We start from the raw sequence: 17,386 nt of genomic DNA on the forward strand, positions 1-17,386 counted from the left end.
GAGATGAGTCTGGTTTCTCCAAGCCCTGAATCCTGTGTGTGTGTGTGTGTGTGTCTATGTATGTGTACATGTGTGTGTATGTATGTGTGTGTTGTGTGTGTGTGTGTGTGTGTGTGGTGTGTGTGTGTGTGTGTGTATGTATTGTGTGTTGTTGTGTCTGATGTGTGTGTTGTGTGTGTGTGTGTGTGTGTGCGCGTGTGTGTGTGTGTGCGGGTGTGTGTGTGTGTGTGTGCGGGTGTGTGTATGTATGTGTGTGTGTGTGTGGTGTGTGTTGTATGTGTATGTATGGTGTGTGTGTGTGTGTGTGTATGTGTGTGTGTGTGTGTGTGTGATGTGTTGTGTGTGTGTGTGTGTGGTGTGTGTGTATGTATGTATGTATGTGTGTGGTGTGTGTGTGTGTGTTGTGTGTGTGTGTGTGGTGTGTTAGTATGTGTGTGTGTGTGTGTGTGTATGTATGTGTATGTGTGTGTGTGTGTGTGGTGTGTGTGTGTGTGTATGTGTGTGTGTGGATGTGTGTGTGTGTGTTGTATGTATGTATGTGTGTGTGTGTGTGTGTGTGTGTGTGTGTGTGTATGTGTGTGCCTTTGTGTGCGCATGGTGCCGTGCGTGTCTGTCTCCCCCTAGAGGTCGGAGGAGGAGCTGTGCCGCATGCTGCTGGAGGTCGTGCTGTGCGTGATGTGGCGGGGCGTGGAGGGCTCGGACGACGCCGCCTGGCTGGAGCGCGGCCAGGTCTTCTCCGCCCTCACCAAGCTGGGCACGGCCAACGAGCTGCTGCTGCCCGTCGACCACGTCAAGCTCAGGTGGGCGGGGCCTGGCGCCCGCGTCGCGCCGCACGGCTGACGCGCTTACGTAAGGCCGGGAAGCCCCGCCGCTGTACGGTTGGCCAGGATTAGGCTCCGCCCAGCAGGCTGGCCCTGTCCTCTCCCTGTCTGAGCTGCACTGCTCAATCCCATTACGCACTTAAACAGGTTACCTTATCCCACACTACGTTAACTGGGCCACTGAATGCATGGAACGTGTTTAAAAATATACTATGTACTCACGCGTGTGTGTTGTGTGTGTATGTACTCACGCGTGTGCGTGTTCTGCCTGCTTCCCCAGCCTGCTGGAGAAGATGCTGGAGTGGGCGGTGACGGACAACCGGGAGGCGACGGCGGCCATGCTGCCGCAGCACACGGAGAACGCGGTGCGGCTGCTGCACATCCTGCAGGACTTCCTGCAGGCGGAGGGGCTGGTGAACCCGGCGCTGTGGACGGAGAAGGTTCTGGAGGAGGCGGTGACGCTGATGGACAGCCTGATGGTGTGGTACTCCTCAGGGGCGCAGTGGCTGCTGCTCTCCCAGGTGGGGATCCGCCTGCTGCTGGGCTTCATGGCACAGGACGACATGCAGGTGAGAAACAGTGTTTCACTACATGTCCCACGATGCACCTTGTGGCTCAACTCACTACATGTCCCACAATGCACCTCATGGCACAGCTCACTACATGTCCCACAATGCACCTCATGCCACACCTCACTACATGTCCCACAGTGCACCTCCCTACACACTTCACTACATGTCCCATAATGCACCTCATGGCACACCTCCATACACCTTACTGCACACTTCACTACATGTTCCACAGTGCGCCTCCCTACACACCTCACTACATGTTCCACAATGTAGCTCACTACATGTCCCACAATGCATCTCACGACACACCTCACTACATGTCCCACAGTGCACCTCCCTACACACTTCACTACATGTCCCACAATGCACCTCAATACATACCTCCCACAATACACCTCACTACATGTCCCACCATGTCCGCCTGCGTGTCTTACCTTGCGAACTGTTCCCTGTGTGCTGTAACCCGTGTGTCCGTGTGCCCAGGTGTGTGCCATGGCCACGGCCAAGCTGAACACCATCCTGCAGACGAAGCGCGTGGAGACGCAGGACGAGGCCTGCTACCTGCTGGGCAGCCTGGAGGGCATCCTGAGCCGCTCGGTGCGCGAGCAGACGGAGACGTACTCCTTCCTCATCCCGCTGCTGCGCACGCTGCTCTCCAAGATCCACAAGCTGCTGTACATGGAGCTGCACCTGCCCTCCCTGCCCGACACCAACGGCTCCCCCTCCTTCTTCGAGGACTTCCAGCTGTACTGCAGCTCCCCCGAGTGGAGGGTCTACCTGGACAAATATGTGAGTGTGCACGCGCCTTTTACATGAGCACACACTCACACACACACACTCACACACACACACTCACACACACTCACACACACTCTCACACACACACACAGACACACACTCTCACACACACACACACACACACACAGACACACACACACTCTCACACACACTCTCTCACACACACACTCACACACACTCACACACACTCTCACACACACACACAGACACACACTCTCACACACACACACACACCACACACAGACACACACACACTCTCACACACACACACACACACACACACCACACACACACACACACATACATATATACACACACACACACACACACACACACCACACACACACACCACACACACACACACACACATACTGTACACACACACACACACACACACTTAATAAGAAAGCAGCAGTAACACGCCGGCCCCTGTCCCCCCAGATCATTCCGTACATGAAGCAGTACGAGCTGGAGATGTTCAGCCAGGGCCACGAGTCCATGGCCCTGTTCTGGAAGGACTGCTACGAGGCCTTCATGGTCAGCCTGCACCGGCGGGAGAGGGAGCGCGGCGAGAGCAAGATCCGCTTCCAGGTGAGGCCCCTCAGCCGCGCCTGCGCTGCGCGCCGCACACAGGGCGCAGGTACGCCGCACACAGGGCGCAGGTACACCGCACACAGGGCGCAGGTACACCGCGGGAGAGAGAGAGAGAGCTGGCCCTCTAACCTGCGCACAGGAGAGAGAGAGCTGGCCCTCTAACCTGCGCACAGGAGAGAAAGGGCTGGCCCTCTAACCTGCGCACAGGAGAGAGAGAGAGCTGGCCCTCTAACCTGCGCACAGGAGAGAGAGAGCTGGCCCTCTAACCTGCGCACAGGAGAGAGAGAGCTGGCCCTCTAACCTGCGCACAGAGAGAGAGAGAGCTGGCCCTCTAACCTGCGCACAGGAGAGAGAGAGCTGGCCCTCTAACCTGCACACAGGAGAGAGAGAGCTGGCCCTCTAACCTGCGCACAGGAGAGAGAGAGCTGGCCCTCTGACCTGCGCACAGGAGAGAGAGAGCTGGCCCTCTAACCTGCACACAGGAGAGAGAGAGCTGGCCCTCTAACCTGCGCACAGGAGAGAGAGAGAGCCGGCCCTCTAACCTGCGCACAGGAGAGAGAGAGCTGGCCCTCTAACCTGCACACAGGAGAGAGAGAGCTGGCCCTCTAACCTGCGCACAGGAGAGAGAGAGAGCTGGCCCTCTAACCTGCGCACAGGAGAGAGAGAGAGCTGGCCCTCTAACCTGCGCACAGGAGAGAGAGAGCTGGCCCTCTAACCTGCGCACAGAGAGAGAGAGCTGGCCCTCTAACCTGCGTACAGGAGAGAGAGAGAGCTGGCCCTCTAACCTGCGCACAGGAGAGAGAGAGCTGGCCCTCTAACCTGCGTACAGGAGAGAGAGAGAGCTGGCCCTCTAACCTGCGCACAGGAGAGAGAGAGCTGGCCCTCTAACCTGCGCACGGGAGAGAGAGAGCTGGCCCTCTAACCTGCGCACGGGAGAGAGAGAGCTGGCCCTCTAACCTGCGCACAGGAGAGAGAGAGAGCTGGCCCTCTAACCTGCGCACAGGAGAGAGAGAGAGCTGGCCCTCTAACCTGCGCACAGGAGAGAGAGAGCTGGCCCTCTAACCTACGCACAGGAGAGAGAGAGAGCTGGCCCTCTAACCTGCGCACAGGAGAGAGCGAGAGCTGGCCCTCTAACCTGCGCACAGGAGAGAGAGAGCTGGCCCTCTAACCTGCGTACAGGAGAGAGAGAGCTGCCTCTCTAACCTGCGCACAGGAGAGAGAGAGCTGCCCCTCTAACCTGCGCACAGGAGAGAGAGAGCTGGCCCTCTAACCTGCGTACAGGAGAGAGAGAGCTGGCCCTCTAACCTGCGCACAGGAGACAGAGAGCTGGCCCTCTAACCTGCGCACAGGAGGAGAGAGAGCTGGCCCTCTAACCTGCGCACAGGAGAGAGAGAGCTGTTCCTCTAACCTGCGCACAGGAGAGAGAGAGAGCTGGCCCTCTAACCTGCGCACAGGAGAGAGAGAGCTGGCCCTCTAACCTGCGCACAGGAGAGAGAGAGCTGGCCCTCTAACCTGCGCACAGGAGAGAGAGAGCTGGCCCTCTAACCTGCGCACAGGAGAGAGAGAGCTGGCCCTCTAACCTGCGCACAGGAGAGAGAGAGCTGGCCCTCTAACCTGCGCACAGGAGAGAGAGCTGGCCCTCTAACCTGCGTACAGGAGAGAGAGAGAGCTGGCCCTCTAACCTGCGCACAGGAGAGAGAGAGCTGGCCCTCTAACCTGCGCACAGGAGAGAGAGAGCTGGCCCTCTAACCTGCGCACAGGAGAGAGAGAGCTGGCCCTCTAACCTGCGTACAGGAGAGAGAGAGCTGCCTCTCTAACCTGCGTACAGGAGAGAGAGAGCTGGCCCTCTAACCTGCGTACAGGAGAGAGAGCGCTGGCCCTCTAACCTGCGCACAGGAGAGAGAGAGCTGGCCCTCTAACCTGCGCACAGGAGAGAGAGAGCTGGCCCTCTAACCTGCGCACGGGAGAGAGAGAGCTGGCCCTCTGACCTGCGCACAGGAGAGTGTAGTGGAGAGGGTGTGGCTTGCGTAGGTCTTAAGGACCGTCTCTGAGTTCCTGTTCTTTGCCCCTCCCCCTCCCCCTCCTTGGCCCCTCCCTCAGGAGCAGTTTCTGGAGCCCTACTCCCGGCGCGGCCGCCAGGAGAACCTGCGCTACAACAGCATGCTGAAGCAGCTGCACAGCCAGCACAGCGCCGTCCTCAGGCAGTGGAAGGCAGCGCGGCGCAGCCTGGTGTGCGAGAGGGGCCCCTGGGCTGACAGGTAACCGCGGGGATACGGGCCGGGGCCCCGGAAAAACAAACAGCATCATACAGGAGTCCACCTCAGTCACGCAGTGCGTGTAGGACAGGAGTGGCTGGGAACAGTTACCAGAGTGTTCTGCTTTCATTGTTACTAAGCACATTGTTGATTTCATTGTTACTAAGCACATTGTTGATTTCACTGTTACTAAGCACATTACTATTTTCATTGTTTTCAACCACTAAGTTGATTTCATTGTTACTAAGCAAATGATAAATGGACTGCATTTGTATAGCGCTTTTATCCAAAGCGCTTTACAATTGATGACTCATTCACCCATTCACACACACACACATTCACACACCAACGGTGAAAGGCTGCCATTGAGAGCAATTAGGGGTCAGGTGTCTCGCTCAGGGACACTTCGACACGCCCAGGGCGGGGGATCGAACCGGCAACCCTCCGACTGCCAGACAAACCGCTCTTACCTCCTGAGCTAGGTCGTACTGGATCCTCTGCTGTTCTCCGTATACACCAAAAGCGGTTGATTTCACAATTAACTGAATCTCACCTTGGGTCTGAACTGGTTGCTGTGTTCACGGCTGGTCATGGGGACCTCTGGTCCAGGGCGTTCTGCTCTCTGTCCACACTGCTGTGGTGGCTGGATCCTGATTGGCCACCTGCTCAGAAGTGTGTGGGGAGATAGGCTTGTGCATTGAAAAACACTTCACCTAGAGTGGGGAAAAGGTGGAATTTTTTTTTGGTGTGGGATTATGGGATAGCGGAGGACTCACAGCATGTGTGCTCGTGTGTGTGTGTGTGTGTCGCAGGCAGCAGGGCGAGATGCACTGGCGCGTCTCCAGCGCGGAGAACTACTCGCGCATGCGCCTCAAGCTGGTGCGCAACCACAACTTCGACCCGCACGCCGAGGCCAGCGCCCTGCGGGACAACCTGGGTGAGAGCCCTGCGCTAACCCTGCGCTGACGCTGCGCTCGTCTCCGCGTTCATCCGGTGCTGTCTGTCTGTCGGGGGCTGCTGCACCTGCACGGCTCAGTCAACTTGAGTCAAACACAAAAACCGCTATCAGGGCGAAAAAAACCAGGCCTAAAACCCTGCTTGCCACCCCATTACATTACATTACATTACATTACAGGCATTTAGCAGACGCTCTTATCCAGAGCGACTTACACAACTTTGACATAGCATTTTACATTGTATCCATTTATACAGCTGGATATATACTGAAGCAATGCAGGTTAAGTACCTTGCTCAAGGGTACAACGGCAGTGTCCTTACCCGGGAATCGAACCTGCGACCTTTCTGGTACAAGTCCAGTTCCTTACCCACTGTGCTACACTCCCCCCTCCCCCACAGGCGTGCAGCAGCAGCAGGACTGCTCCCAGTCCCTGCTGCTGGAGGCGGTGAAGCAGGCCAAGGTGAGCGATCTGGAGGAGGACACGCTGGAGCTGCCCGAGGACGACCCCGGCGGGGGCAACAGCCTGTGAGTGTGTCAGCAGCTTTACCCCCCCCCCCGGGGCTCCCCTCCGAAATGTGCCTTTGTGTGGGGGGCGAATCCACCTGCTGCAGCGCTGCGCACTGTGAGGGCTAACGCGTCTGTTCTCTCTCTGTCTGTCTGTCTGTCTGTCTGTCCATCCATCCGTCTGTCCACCCACCCATCCATCTGTCTGTCTGTCTCTGTCTGTCTGTCTGTCTGTCCATCCATCCGTCTGTCCACCCACCCATCCATCTGTCTGTCTGTCTCTGTCAATTTGTCCTTCCATCTGTCTGTCTCTGTCTGTCTGTCCATCCATCTGTCCACCCACCCATCCATCTGTCTGTCTGTCTCTGTCAATTTGTCCTTCCGTCTGTCTGTCTCTGTCTCTGTCCATCCATCCGTCTGTCCACCCACCCATCCATCTGTCTGTCTGTCTGTGTCAATTTGTCCTTCCATCTGTCTGTCTCTGTCTGTCCGTCCGTCCGTCCGCTTCAGGAACGAGGCGGAGGAGGCGGGGCAGCGGGAGAAGCTGGTCATGTCGGAGGACTGCGAGCTGGTGACGGTGATGGACGTCAGCCCCGGCCGGCTGGAGCTCACCACGCAGCACATCTACTTCTACGACGGCGGCGCCGAGAAGGAGGAGGGTACGAGGGCGGGGCTAGCAGGGGGGAGGGGACTATGGGGTGCTGCTGTGTACTGGTGCCCCCTAAACGATGTCCCTATCAAAAGCAATCCTCTTTATTCCTTTCGTTTGTTTGTTTTTACATCGGTACCATCGTTTACTGGTACCCCCTAAACGATGTCCCTATCAAAAGCAATCCTCTTTATTCCTTTCGTTTGTTTGTTTTTACATCGGTACCATCGTTACTGGTACCCCTAAACGATGTCCCTATCAAAAGCAATCCTCTTTATTCCTTTCGTTTGTTTGTTTGTTTTTACATCGGTACCATCGTTTACTGGTACCCCCTAAACGATGTCCCTATCAAAAGCAATCCTCTTTATTCCTTTCGTTTGTTTGTTTGTTTTTACATCGGTACCATCGTTTACTGGTACCCCCTAAACGATGTCCCTATCAAAAGCAATCCTCTTTATTCCTTTCGTTTGTTTGTTTGTTTGTTTTTACATCGGTACCATCGTTTACTGGTACCCCTAAACGATGTCCCTATCAAAAGCAATCCTCTTTGTTCCTTTCGTTTGTTTGTTTGTTTTTACATCGGTACCATCGTTTACTGGTACCCCTAAACGATGTCCCTATCAAAAGCAATCCTCTTTATTCCTTTCGTTTGTTTGTTTGTTTTTACATCGGTACCATCGTTTACTGGTACCCCCTAAACGATGTCCCTATCAAAAGCAATCCTCTTTATTCCTTTCGTTTGTTTGTTTGTTTGTTTTGGTCCCAGTGGTGGATCATGGTTTTGTTTGGCTAGTTGCGGTTCTGGGAGGTGGTCATGTTTGTTTGGTCTTGGTTATGGGGCATGGCTGTGTTTGCCTCGTCTGAAGTGTGGGTTGTGACTGTGTGTGTCGGTCCCAGGTGTGGGTTACGACTTCAAGTGGCCGCTGTCGCAGATCCGGGAGATTCACCTGCGCAGGTACAACCTGCGCCGCTCCGCCCTGGAGATCTTCCTCATCGACCAGACCAACTACTTCCTCAACTTCAAGAAGGAGGTGATTTCCTCCCTGCTGCCCCCACTGCTCCCTTCCCTTTATCCTTTTATTTTGTTACATAAAGCTTTATTTAACATGCGCTCATCCCAGAGCAGAGGTGGCTCGATGGGGGCGGGGTCTGTGTAAACGGTTGTGTTTTGATTGACAGGCGAGGAACAAAGTGTACAGTCGTATCCTGCTGCTGCGCTCCCTCAACCTGTACGGGACGCGCTCTCCACAGGAGCTCCTCAAGGCCTCCGGACTCACCCAGGTCAGGGCTCAGGGCTCAGGGGGTCAGAGGTCGAGGGTCAGGGGTTAGATTTCACTGTTTCCCCGGAGGAGCACACCTGTTAACTCATTCTCCCTCTCTTCCTCAGAAATGGGTGAACAGAGAGATTTCCAACTTTGACTACCTCATTCAGCTCAACACTATCGCGGGACGCACCTACAACGACCTGTCGCAGTATCCCGTGGTAGGCGCCCTCCTCTGGCTGCGGTTGGAACTGCACTGTGATTTACTGTGAATGGCAAGGGAGGCTGAGAATATGTTGGAAAGCATTTAGTTGATTCCGATGTAGATCATCAGTGAGTGAAGAGTTTGAGCTGCTTCTGTAAATACCCAGCTGTGTGAAAAAATCCAGTTTGCTAAATGACTAGGGGAATTATGATGGGATCTTTCTTTATTCTGTTATTAACAGTACTGTTCTTCTGTGTGTGTGTGTGTGTGTGTGTGTGCGCAGTTCCCCTGGATCTTGACAGATTACACGTCTGAGGAGCTGGACCTCTCTGACCCGCGGGTCTTCCGGGACCTGTCCAAACCGATCGCCGTCGTCAACGAGAGGAACGCCAAAGCCGTGAGAGAGAAGTGTGTGCTCCTGACCTTCTCTCTGCTTCACCTGTGTGTGTGTGTGTGTGTGTGTGTGTGTGTGTGTGTGTGCTCCTGACCTGCTCTCCGCTTCACCTGTGTGTGTGTGTGTGTGTGTGTGTGTGCTCCTGACCTGCTCTCCGTTCACCTGTGTGTGTGTGTGTGTGTGTGTGTGTGCTCCTGACTGCTCTCTGCTTCACCGTGTGTGTGTGTGTGTGTGTGTGTGTGCTCCTGACCTGCTCTCTGCTTCACCCGTGTGTGTGTGTGTGTGTGTGTCTGTCTGTCTGTATGTGTGTGTGTCTGTCTGTCTGTCTGTGTGTGTGTGTGTGTGTGTGTGCTCCTGACCTGCTCTCTGCTTCACCCGTGTGTGTGTGTGTGTGTGTGTGTGTGTGCTCCTGACCTGCTCTCTGCTTCACCCGTGTGTGTGTGTGTGTGTGTGTCTGTCTGTCTGTATGTGTGTGTCTGTCTGTCTGTCTGTGTGTGTGTGTGTGTGTGTGTGCTCCTGACTGCTCTCTGCTTCACCGTGTGTGTGTGTGTGTGTTGTGTGTGTGCTCTGACTGCTCTCTGCTTCACCGTGTGTGTGTGATGTGTGTGTGTGTTCTGTCTGTCTGTGTGTGTGTGTGTGTGTGTGTGTGCGCGCCGGTCTGTGTGTGTGTGTGTGTGTGCACCCCCTTCTGTGTGTGTGTGTGTGTGTGTCTGTCTGTCTGTCTGTCTGTCTGTGTGTGTCTGTCTGTGTTTATCTGTCTGTCTGTCTGTCTGTGTGTGTGTATCTGTCTGTCTGTCTGTGTGTGTGTGTGTATCTGCCTGTCTGTCTGTGTGTGTGTATCTGTCTGTCTGTCTGTGTGTGTGTGTGTATCTGTCTGTCTGTCTGTGTGTGTGTGTGCGTATGTGTGTGTGTGTCTGTCTGTCTGTCTGTCTGTGTGTGTGTGTGTATCTGTTTGTCTGTGTGTGTGTCTGTGTTTATCTGTCTGTCTGTCTGTGTCTGTGTGTGTGTATCTGTTTGTCTGTGTGTGTGTCTGTGTTTATCTGTGTGTCTGTCTGTGTGTGTGTCTGTGTATCTGTCTGTGTGTCTGTGTGTCTGTGTGTGTCACTTGTACTCGGTATGTGCTGGTATTTTTGTTTAAGAAGGGCCATGAGGCAATCCGAGCCTGGCGTGTGAAGTGAAGTGTTTGTAATGGGGCCTCTTGTCTCTCCCCCGCAGGTATGAGAGCTTTGAGGACCCCACGGGGACCATCGACAGGTTCCACTACGGCACGCACTACTCCAACGCCGCCGGCGTCATGCACTACCTGATCCGCGTCGAGCCCTTCACCTCGCTGCACATCCAGCTGCAGAGCGGCAGGTTCGACTGCGCGGATCGCCAGTTCCACTCCATTCCCGCCACCTGGCAGACCCTCATGGACAACCCCAACGACGTGAAGGAGCTCATCCCGGAGTTCTTCTATTTCCCAGAATTCCTGGAAAACCAGAACGGTACGCTAGTGCTGCTGGCTGTGGTTAGAACACCCATGTGACTGGATACCCAGTGAGTACTCTCACCAGGGCTGTCTGTGCAGTCATCACTTTTACTGTGTGTACAGTAAATGGTAAATGGACTGCATTTATATAGCGCTTTTATCCAAAGCGCTTTACAATTGATGCCTCTCATTCGCCAGAGCAGTTAGGGGTTAGGGGTTAGGTGTCTTGCTCAAGGACACTTCGACATGCCCAGGGCGGGGTTTGAACCGGCAACCCTCCAACTGCCAGACCATCGGTCTTACCTCCTGAGCTATGTCGCCCCCAGTCTACTTCTGCTCTCCATAAAGACGCTGCAGTGACACGCCCAGCAGAAGCCTGTCTCCCTGAGGCCTGGCATCCCTCCGTCACGCTCCTCCTCCTCTTCCTCTTCGGTGCATTCGTCCCGCAGGCGCTCTAGAGTCTCTTACAGAACGGTCTTCCTCTCTCTTCCCGCAGGGTTCGACCTGGGCCGCCTGCAGATGTCCAAGGAGAGGGTCGATGACGTCATCCTTCCCAAATGGGCCAAGTCCCCCGAGGACTTCATCTACAAGCACAGGAAAGCCCTGGTGAGATGCAGCTCCGTCTTACTCAGCCTGGGGAGGCCCTCTACTGTCTGTGCCCTACCCTGGGAGTATCAGCTTTATGAGTGCTGGCCTACTTACAGGTTCACCATCCTGTCTGTTTATCTACCTGCTTACAAACGTGTTCTCCTGGCCTACCTGCATACTCTCAAAACAGTGTGTTCAGCTGGCCTACCTGTATACCGTCTTTACACAGTGCGTTCACCTGGCCTACCTGCATACCCTCTATACACAGTGTGTTCGCCTGGCCTACCTGCATACCCTCTATACACAGTGTGCTCACCTGGCCTACCTGCATACCCTCTATACACAGTGTGTTCACCTGGCCTACCTGCATACTCTCTATACACAGTGTGTTCACCTGGCCTACCTGCATACCCTCTATACACAGTGTGCTCACCTGGCCTACCTGCATACCCTCTATACACAGTGTGTTCACCTGGCCTACCTGCATACTCTCTATACACAGTGTGTTCACCTGGCCTACCTGCATACTCTCTATACACAGTGTGCTCACCTGGCCTACCTGCATACTCTCTATACACAGTGTGTTCGCCTGGCCTACCTGCATACTCTCTATACACAGTGTGCTCACCTGGCCTACCTGCATACCCTCTATACACATTGTGCTCACCTGGCCTACCTGCAGAACCTCTATACACAGTGTATTCATCTGTGCCACTGTATACCTCTGTATCCTGCTCTATACACAGTGTGCTCACCTGGCCTACCTGCATACTCTCAAAACAGTGTGTTCACCTGGCCTACCTGCATACTCTCTATACACAGTGTGCTCACCTGGCCTACCTGCATACCCTCTATACACAGTGTGCTCACCTGGCCTACCTGCATACTCTCTATACACAGTGTGTTCTCCTGGCCTACCTGCATACTCTCTATACACAGTGTGTTCGCCTGGCCTACCTGCATACTCTCTATACACAGTGTGCTCACCTGGCCTACCTGCATACTCTCTATACACAGTGTGCTCACCTGGCCTACCTGCATACTCTCTATACACAGTGTGTTCTCCTGGCCTACCTGCATACTCTCTATACACAGTGTTCTCACCTGGCCGACCTGCATACTCTCTATACACAGTGTTCTCACCTGGCCTACCTGCATACTCTCTATACACAGTGTGTTCGCCTGACCTACCTGCATACTCTCTATACACAGTGTGTTCGCCTGACCTACCTGCATACCCTCTATACACAGTGTGTTCACCTGGCCTACCTGCATACTCTCAAAACAGTGTGTTCAGCTGGCCTACCTGTATACCGTCTTTACACAGTGTGCTCACCTGGCCTACCTGCAATACTCTCTATACACAGTGTGTTCACCTGGCCGACCTGCATACTCTCTATACACAGTGTGTTCACCTGGCCTACCTGCATAACCTCTATACACAGTGTATTCATCTGTGCCACTGTATACCTCTGTATCCTGCTCTATACTCAGTGTGTTCACCTGGCCTACCTGTATATCCTCCTTACGATACTGTGCTGTCCCTGTGTTGTGTAACAGGAGTCTGAGTATGTGTCCGCCCACCTCCACGAGTGGATCGATCTGATCTTCGGCTACAAACAGCGAGGCCCTGCAGCTGTGGAGGCCCTCAACGTCTTCTACTACTGCACGTATGAAGGTACTGACACTACAGACACTACTGACAATACTGCACATATGAAGGTACAGACACTACAGACATTACAGGCACTACTGCACATATGAAGGTACTGACACTACAGACATTACAGACAGTACTACTGCACATATGAAGGTACAGGCATTACATACATTACAGACACTACTACTGCACATATGAAGGTACTGACACTACAGACACTACTGCACACATGAAGGTACAGACACTACTGCACGTATGAAGGTACAGACACTATTGCACATATGAAAGTACAGGCATTACATACATTACAGACACTACTACTGCACATATGAAGGTACAGACACTACCGCACGTATGAAGGTACAGACACTACTGACATTACTGCACATATGAAGGGGCGACATAGCTCAGGAGGTAAGACCGATTGTCTGGCAGTCGGAGGGTTGCCGGTTCAAACCCCACCCTGGGCGTGTCGAAGTGTCCTTGAGCAAGACACCTAACCCCTAACCCCTAACTGCTCTGGCGAATGAGAGGCATCAATTGTAAAGCGCTTTGGATAAAAGCGCTATATAAATGCAGTCCATTTACCATTACCATTTACTGACACTACAGACACTACTGCACATATGAAGGTACAGACACTACTGCACGTATGAAGGTACAGACACTACTGACATTACTGCACATATGAAGGTACAGACACTACTGCACATATGAAAGTACAGACACTACTGCACATATGAAGGTACAGACACTACTGACATTACTGCACATATGAAGGTACAGACATTACTACACGTGGCTCCTGTAATTTCTTCTTCCGCTATGGTGCACACCTTGCTATCCCAGAATGCTGTGCTCTGATCTCTTGCTCTCTGTGTTTGGTTGCTTCCCTGCAGGTGCGGTGGACCTGGACGCCATCACGGATGAGAAGGAGCGCAAGGCAGTGGAGGGGATGATCAGTAATTTCGGACAGACACCCTGCCAGCTGCTCAAGGTACACTGCCCCAAATGGGAGCGCCCTAATTGATAATGCCTGATTAGAGTGTGCGTGAAGCAGCCACCGCATTTCAGCTTTCATCCTTAAGGTCAGTTTTGAATGAAGATGTGAGTGAGTGTGAAATGGACCTTCCCCCCGCTTTAACGTGTCTTTCAGGCTCTGGACCTAGCCGGTCGCGTAGGTGTCTGAGCGACCCCGGGCCACCCGGCGCGTCTCTCAGTGGAGGAGGTGATCAGTATTCGGACAGACACCTGCGCTCTAGTACATCAAGGAGGCCTATTGAAACTGCCTGATTCAGAGTTCGTGAAGCATGCACGCATTTCAGCTTTCTTGATAAGGTCGTCTTGAATGAGATTGAAGTGTAAATGGACCTTTCCACACCGTTTTAAACGTGTTCTTTAGCGTGCGGGACGGTTACCTGTCGTGTAGGTGTCTGACGCTGTACCTCCGTCAGGAACCCCACCCGGCGCGTCTCTCGCTGGAGGAGGTGGAGAAGAGGAAGACGAGGCTCGACGCCTGCCCCCTCAGCATCTTCGAGCACCTGACCGAGCTCAAGTCCTTCTTCGTGGAGGTGCGGTTCCGGCTTTGCCATTGGCTGATAAGCGTGGTCTTCGTTTGGTTGACATGACACAAGTCCCTTGCTTCCTAAATCACATGATAAGCTGAATAAAGCATTCTGTTCCAGGGCATCAGTGACAATGTGCCCCTGGTCAAGGCCGTGGTTCCCAAAAACCAGTCCCACTCCTTCATCAGCCAGGGCAGCCCCGACACGCTGGTGAGTCTGTTACCCTCCAGCCTGTTCCACTGTACCGTTTCTCATTATGATGACAGACACCCTTGACCACTGTAACGTAACTGGTTATTACATTACATTACATTACAGGCATTTAGCAGACGCTCTTATCCAGAGCGACTTACACAACTTTTACATAGCATTTACATTGTATCCATTTATACAGCTGGATATATACTGAAGCATTTTCGGTTAAGTACCTTGCTCAAGGGTACAACGGCAGTGTCCTACCCGGGAATCGAACCTGCGACCTTTCGGTTACAAGCCCAGTTCCTTACCCACTGTGCTACACTGCCGCCATAGTTTCATATAGTCAAATGGATTCAGATCATTGATTTAACATATGTAGGTCTCTGACTGGCCCGGTGTGGGGTAAATCCCCGTGATTGGCCGGCGTGCGATTTGTGACGTAAGGCCTCTGCTGCGCTCCCCAGGTGACTCTGAGTCAGAACGGGCTGATGGGGATGCACGCCTGGCTCCCCTACGACAAGAACATCTCCAACTACTTCACCTTCATCAAGGACCCCACCGTGGCCAGTCCCAAGTGAGTCTCCGCCTGTCCAGCAGCAGGGACAGCGCCTCTGGCACGCGCTCAGCAGCTGCAGCGGCGTGGACGCTGAGGCTGTAAAGTAGGGGTGCAGTGGGGTACAGTAGTTGCTGTGGCTGGTACACGCCAGCCAGACCTCTCCATTCTGTGACCTCTAGGTGCCTGACCCAACCCCCCCCACTTGTTGGTTTCTTTGTTGTTGTCTTCACGCTTACCGAATATAAATGGGCCCGCTGTGCCTTCTTGGTGATTTGACACCTCTGTATCCCTGAGACTAGCACTGTTCCCCACTTGTGTCACCCTGGATAAGTGGTCCACTCTGTGATTGTAATGGAATGAAATCAGAACAAAATGGAGACTGCCTCAAAAGAATGTGTAGTGTTTTTTTTTTTACAGCAGCGTATAGATAATGAAAAGTTGGACAGGTTTTTGGGGTGTAGTAGGCCCTTAGTCTTAATGTTCCCCTCCCTGCAGGACCCAGCGCTTCCTGGGGGGGCCTTTCTCCCCGGAGGTGGAGGTGACGGCCCGGCTGTTCGTGGTGTCGCACGACGGGAAGCTGCTGTTCAGCGGCGGTCACTGGGACAACAGCCTGCGGGTCACCTCCCTGCTGAAGGGCAAGACTGTGGGCCAGCACATCCGGCACATGGGTACGGTCCGAGTGCGTTTATACAGCGCCGCTAACGCTAGCACATCCGGCACATGGGTACGGTCTGAGTGCGTTTATACAGCGCTGCTAACGCTAGCACATCCGGCACATGGGTACGGTCCGAGTGCGTTTATACAGCGCTGCTAACGCTAGCACATGGGTACGGTCTGAGTGTGTTTATACAGCGCTGCTAACGCTAGCACAAACCCGGCACATGGGTACGGTCTGAGTGCGTTTATACAGCGCTGCTAACGCTAGCACATCCGGCACATGGGTACGGTCTGAGTGCGTTTATACAGCGCCGCTAACGCTAGCACATCCGGCACATGGGTACGGTCCGAGTGCGTTTATACAGCGCTGCTAACGCTAGCACATCCGGCACATGGGTACGGTCTGAGTGCGTTTATACAGCGCTGCTAACGCTAGCACATCCGGCACATGGGTACGGTCTGAGTGCGTTTATACAGCGCTGCTAACGCTAGCACATCCGACACATGGGTACGGTCTGAGTGTGCGTTTATACAGCGCTGCTAACGCTAGCACATCCGGCACATGGGTACGGTCCGAGTGCGTTTATACAGCGCTGCTAACGCTAGCACATCCGGCACATGGGTACGGTCCGAGTGTGTTTTACAGCGCTGCTAACGCTAGCACATCCGGCACATGGGTACGGTCGAGTGGTTTATACAGCGCTGCTAACGCTAGCACATCCGGCACATGGGTACGGTCGAGTGTGTTTATACAGCGCTGCTAACGCTAGCACATCCGCACATGGGTACGGTCTGAGTGTGTTTATACAGCGCTGCTAACGCTACACTGGCACATGGGTACGGTCTGAGTGTGTTTATACAGCGCTGCTAACGCTAGCACATCCGGCACATGGGTACGGTCTGAGTGTGTTTATACAGCGCTGCTAACGCTAGCACATCCGGCACATGGGTACGGTCTGAGTGTGTTTATACAGCGCTGCTAACGCTAGCACATCCGGCACATGGGTACGGTCCGAGTGTGTTTATACAGCGCTGCTAACGCTAGCACATCCGGCACATGGGTACGGTCTGAGTGTGTTTATACAGCGCTGCTAACGCTAGCACATCCGGCACATGGGTACGGTCTGAGTGTGTTTATACAGCGCTGCTAACGCTAGCACATCCGGCACATGGGTACGGTCCTGAGTGTGTTTATACAGCGCTGCTAACGCTAGCACATCCGGCACATGGGTACGGTCGAGTGCGTTTATACAGCGCGCTAACGCTAGCACATCCGACACATGGGTACGGTCTGAGTGTGTTTATACAGCGCTGCTAACGCTAGCACATCCGGCACATGGGTACGGTCCGAGTGTGTTTATACAGCGCTGCTAACGCTAGCACATCCGGCACATGGGTACGGTCCGAGTGTGTTTATACAGCGCCGCTAACGCTAGCACATCCGGCACATGGGTACGGTCTGAGTGTGTTTATACAGCGCTGCTAACGCTAGCACATCCGGCACATGGGTACGGTCTGAGTGTGTTTATACAGCGCTGCTAACGTTCAGCATGGACGCTCAGCGTTTGAATGCGGTGTTAATGTCTCTCACGGTTCTGTTGCTGTCGCTATTTGCGGTCACTGTTTAGAGATCTGTATGCGGTGTTAATGTCTCTTACAGTTCTGTTGCTGTCGCTATT

The 17,386-nt window shown here is 53.8% G+C and overlaps 1 protein-coding gene across 5 annotated transcripts in view; it reads left to right on the forward strand.

Moving 5' to 3' along the window:
* The window catches only part of nbeal1 (neurobeachin-like 1), a 61,433-nt gene that overhangs the window by 34,874 nt on the left and 9,173 nt on the right, over positions 1–17,386 (forward strand). For all 5 annotated transcript variants that reach the window (XM_064311750.1, XM_064311752.1, XM_064311751.1 and 2 more), the window contains 20 exons: positions 625–800; positions 1,102–1,390; positions 1,877–2,182; positions 2,633–2,782; positions 4,886–5,043; positions 5,853–5,977; positions 6,397–6,523; positions 7,013–7,161; positions 8,049–8,182; positions 8,331–8,432; positions 8,539–8,634; positions 8,902–9,026; positions 10,228–10,499; positions 10,980–11,089; positions 12,632–12,749; positions 13,631–13,728; positions 14,186–14,302; positions 14,417–14,506; positions 14,959–15,068; positions 15,546–15,718. In XM_064311750.1, the coding sequence (XP_064167820.1) occupies positions 625–800; positions 1,102–1,390; positions 1,877–2,182; positions 2,633–2,782; positions 4,886–5,043; positions 5,853–5,977; positions 6,397–6,523; positions 7,013–7,161; positions 8,049–8,182; positions 8,331–8,432; positions 8,539–8,634; positions 8,902–9,026; positions 10,228–10,499; positions 10,980–11,089; positions 12,632–12,749; positions 13,631–13,728; positions 14,186–14,302; positions 14,417–14,506; positions 14,959–15,068; positions 15,546–15,718 (3,025 nt within the window). The remainder of the gene's footprint in view (positions 1–624; positions 801–1,101; positions 1,391–1,876; positions 2,183–2,632; positions 2,783–4,885; positions 5,044–5,852; positions 5,978–6,396; positions 6,524–7,012; positions 7,162–8,048; positions 8,183–8,330; positions 8,433–8,538; positions 8,635–8,901; positions 9,027–10,227; positions 10,500–10,979; positions 11,090–12,631; positions 12,750–13,630; positions 13,729–14,185; positions 14,303–14,416; positions 14,507–14,958; positions 15,069–15,545; positions 15,719–17,386) is intronic.

This window comes from Anguilla rostrata, chromosome 15 (genome assembly GCF_018555375.3).
Source record: "Anguilla rostrata isolate EN2019 chromosome 15, ASM1855537v3, whole genome shotgun sequence".
Lineage (NCBI taxonomy): Eukaryota > Metazoa > Chordata > Actinopteri > Anguilliformes > Anguillidae > Anguilla > Anguilla rostrata.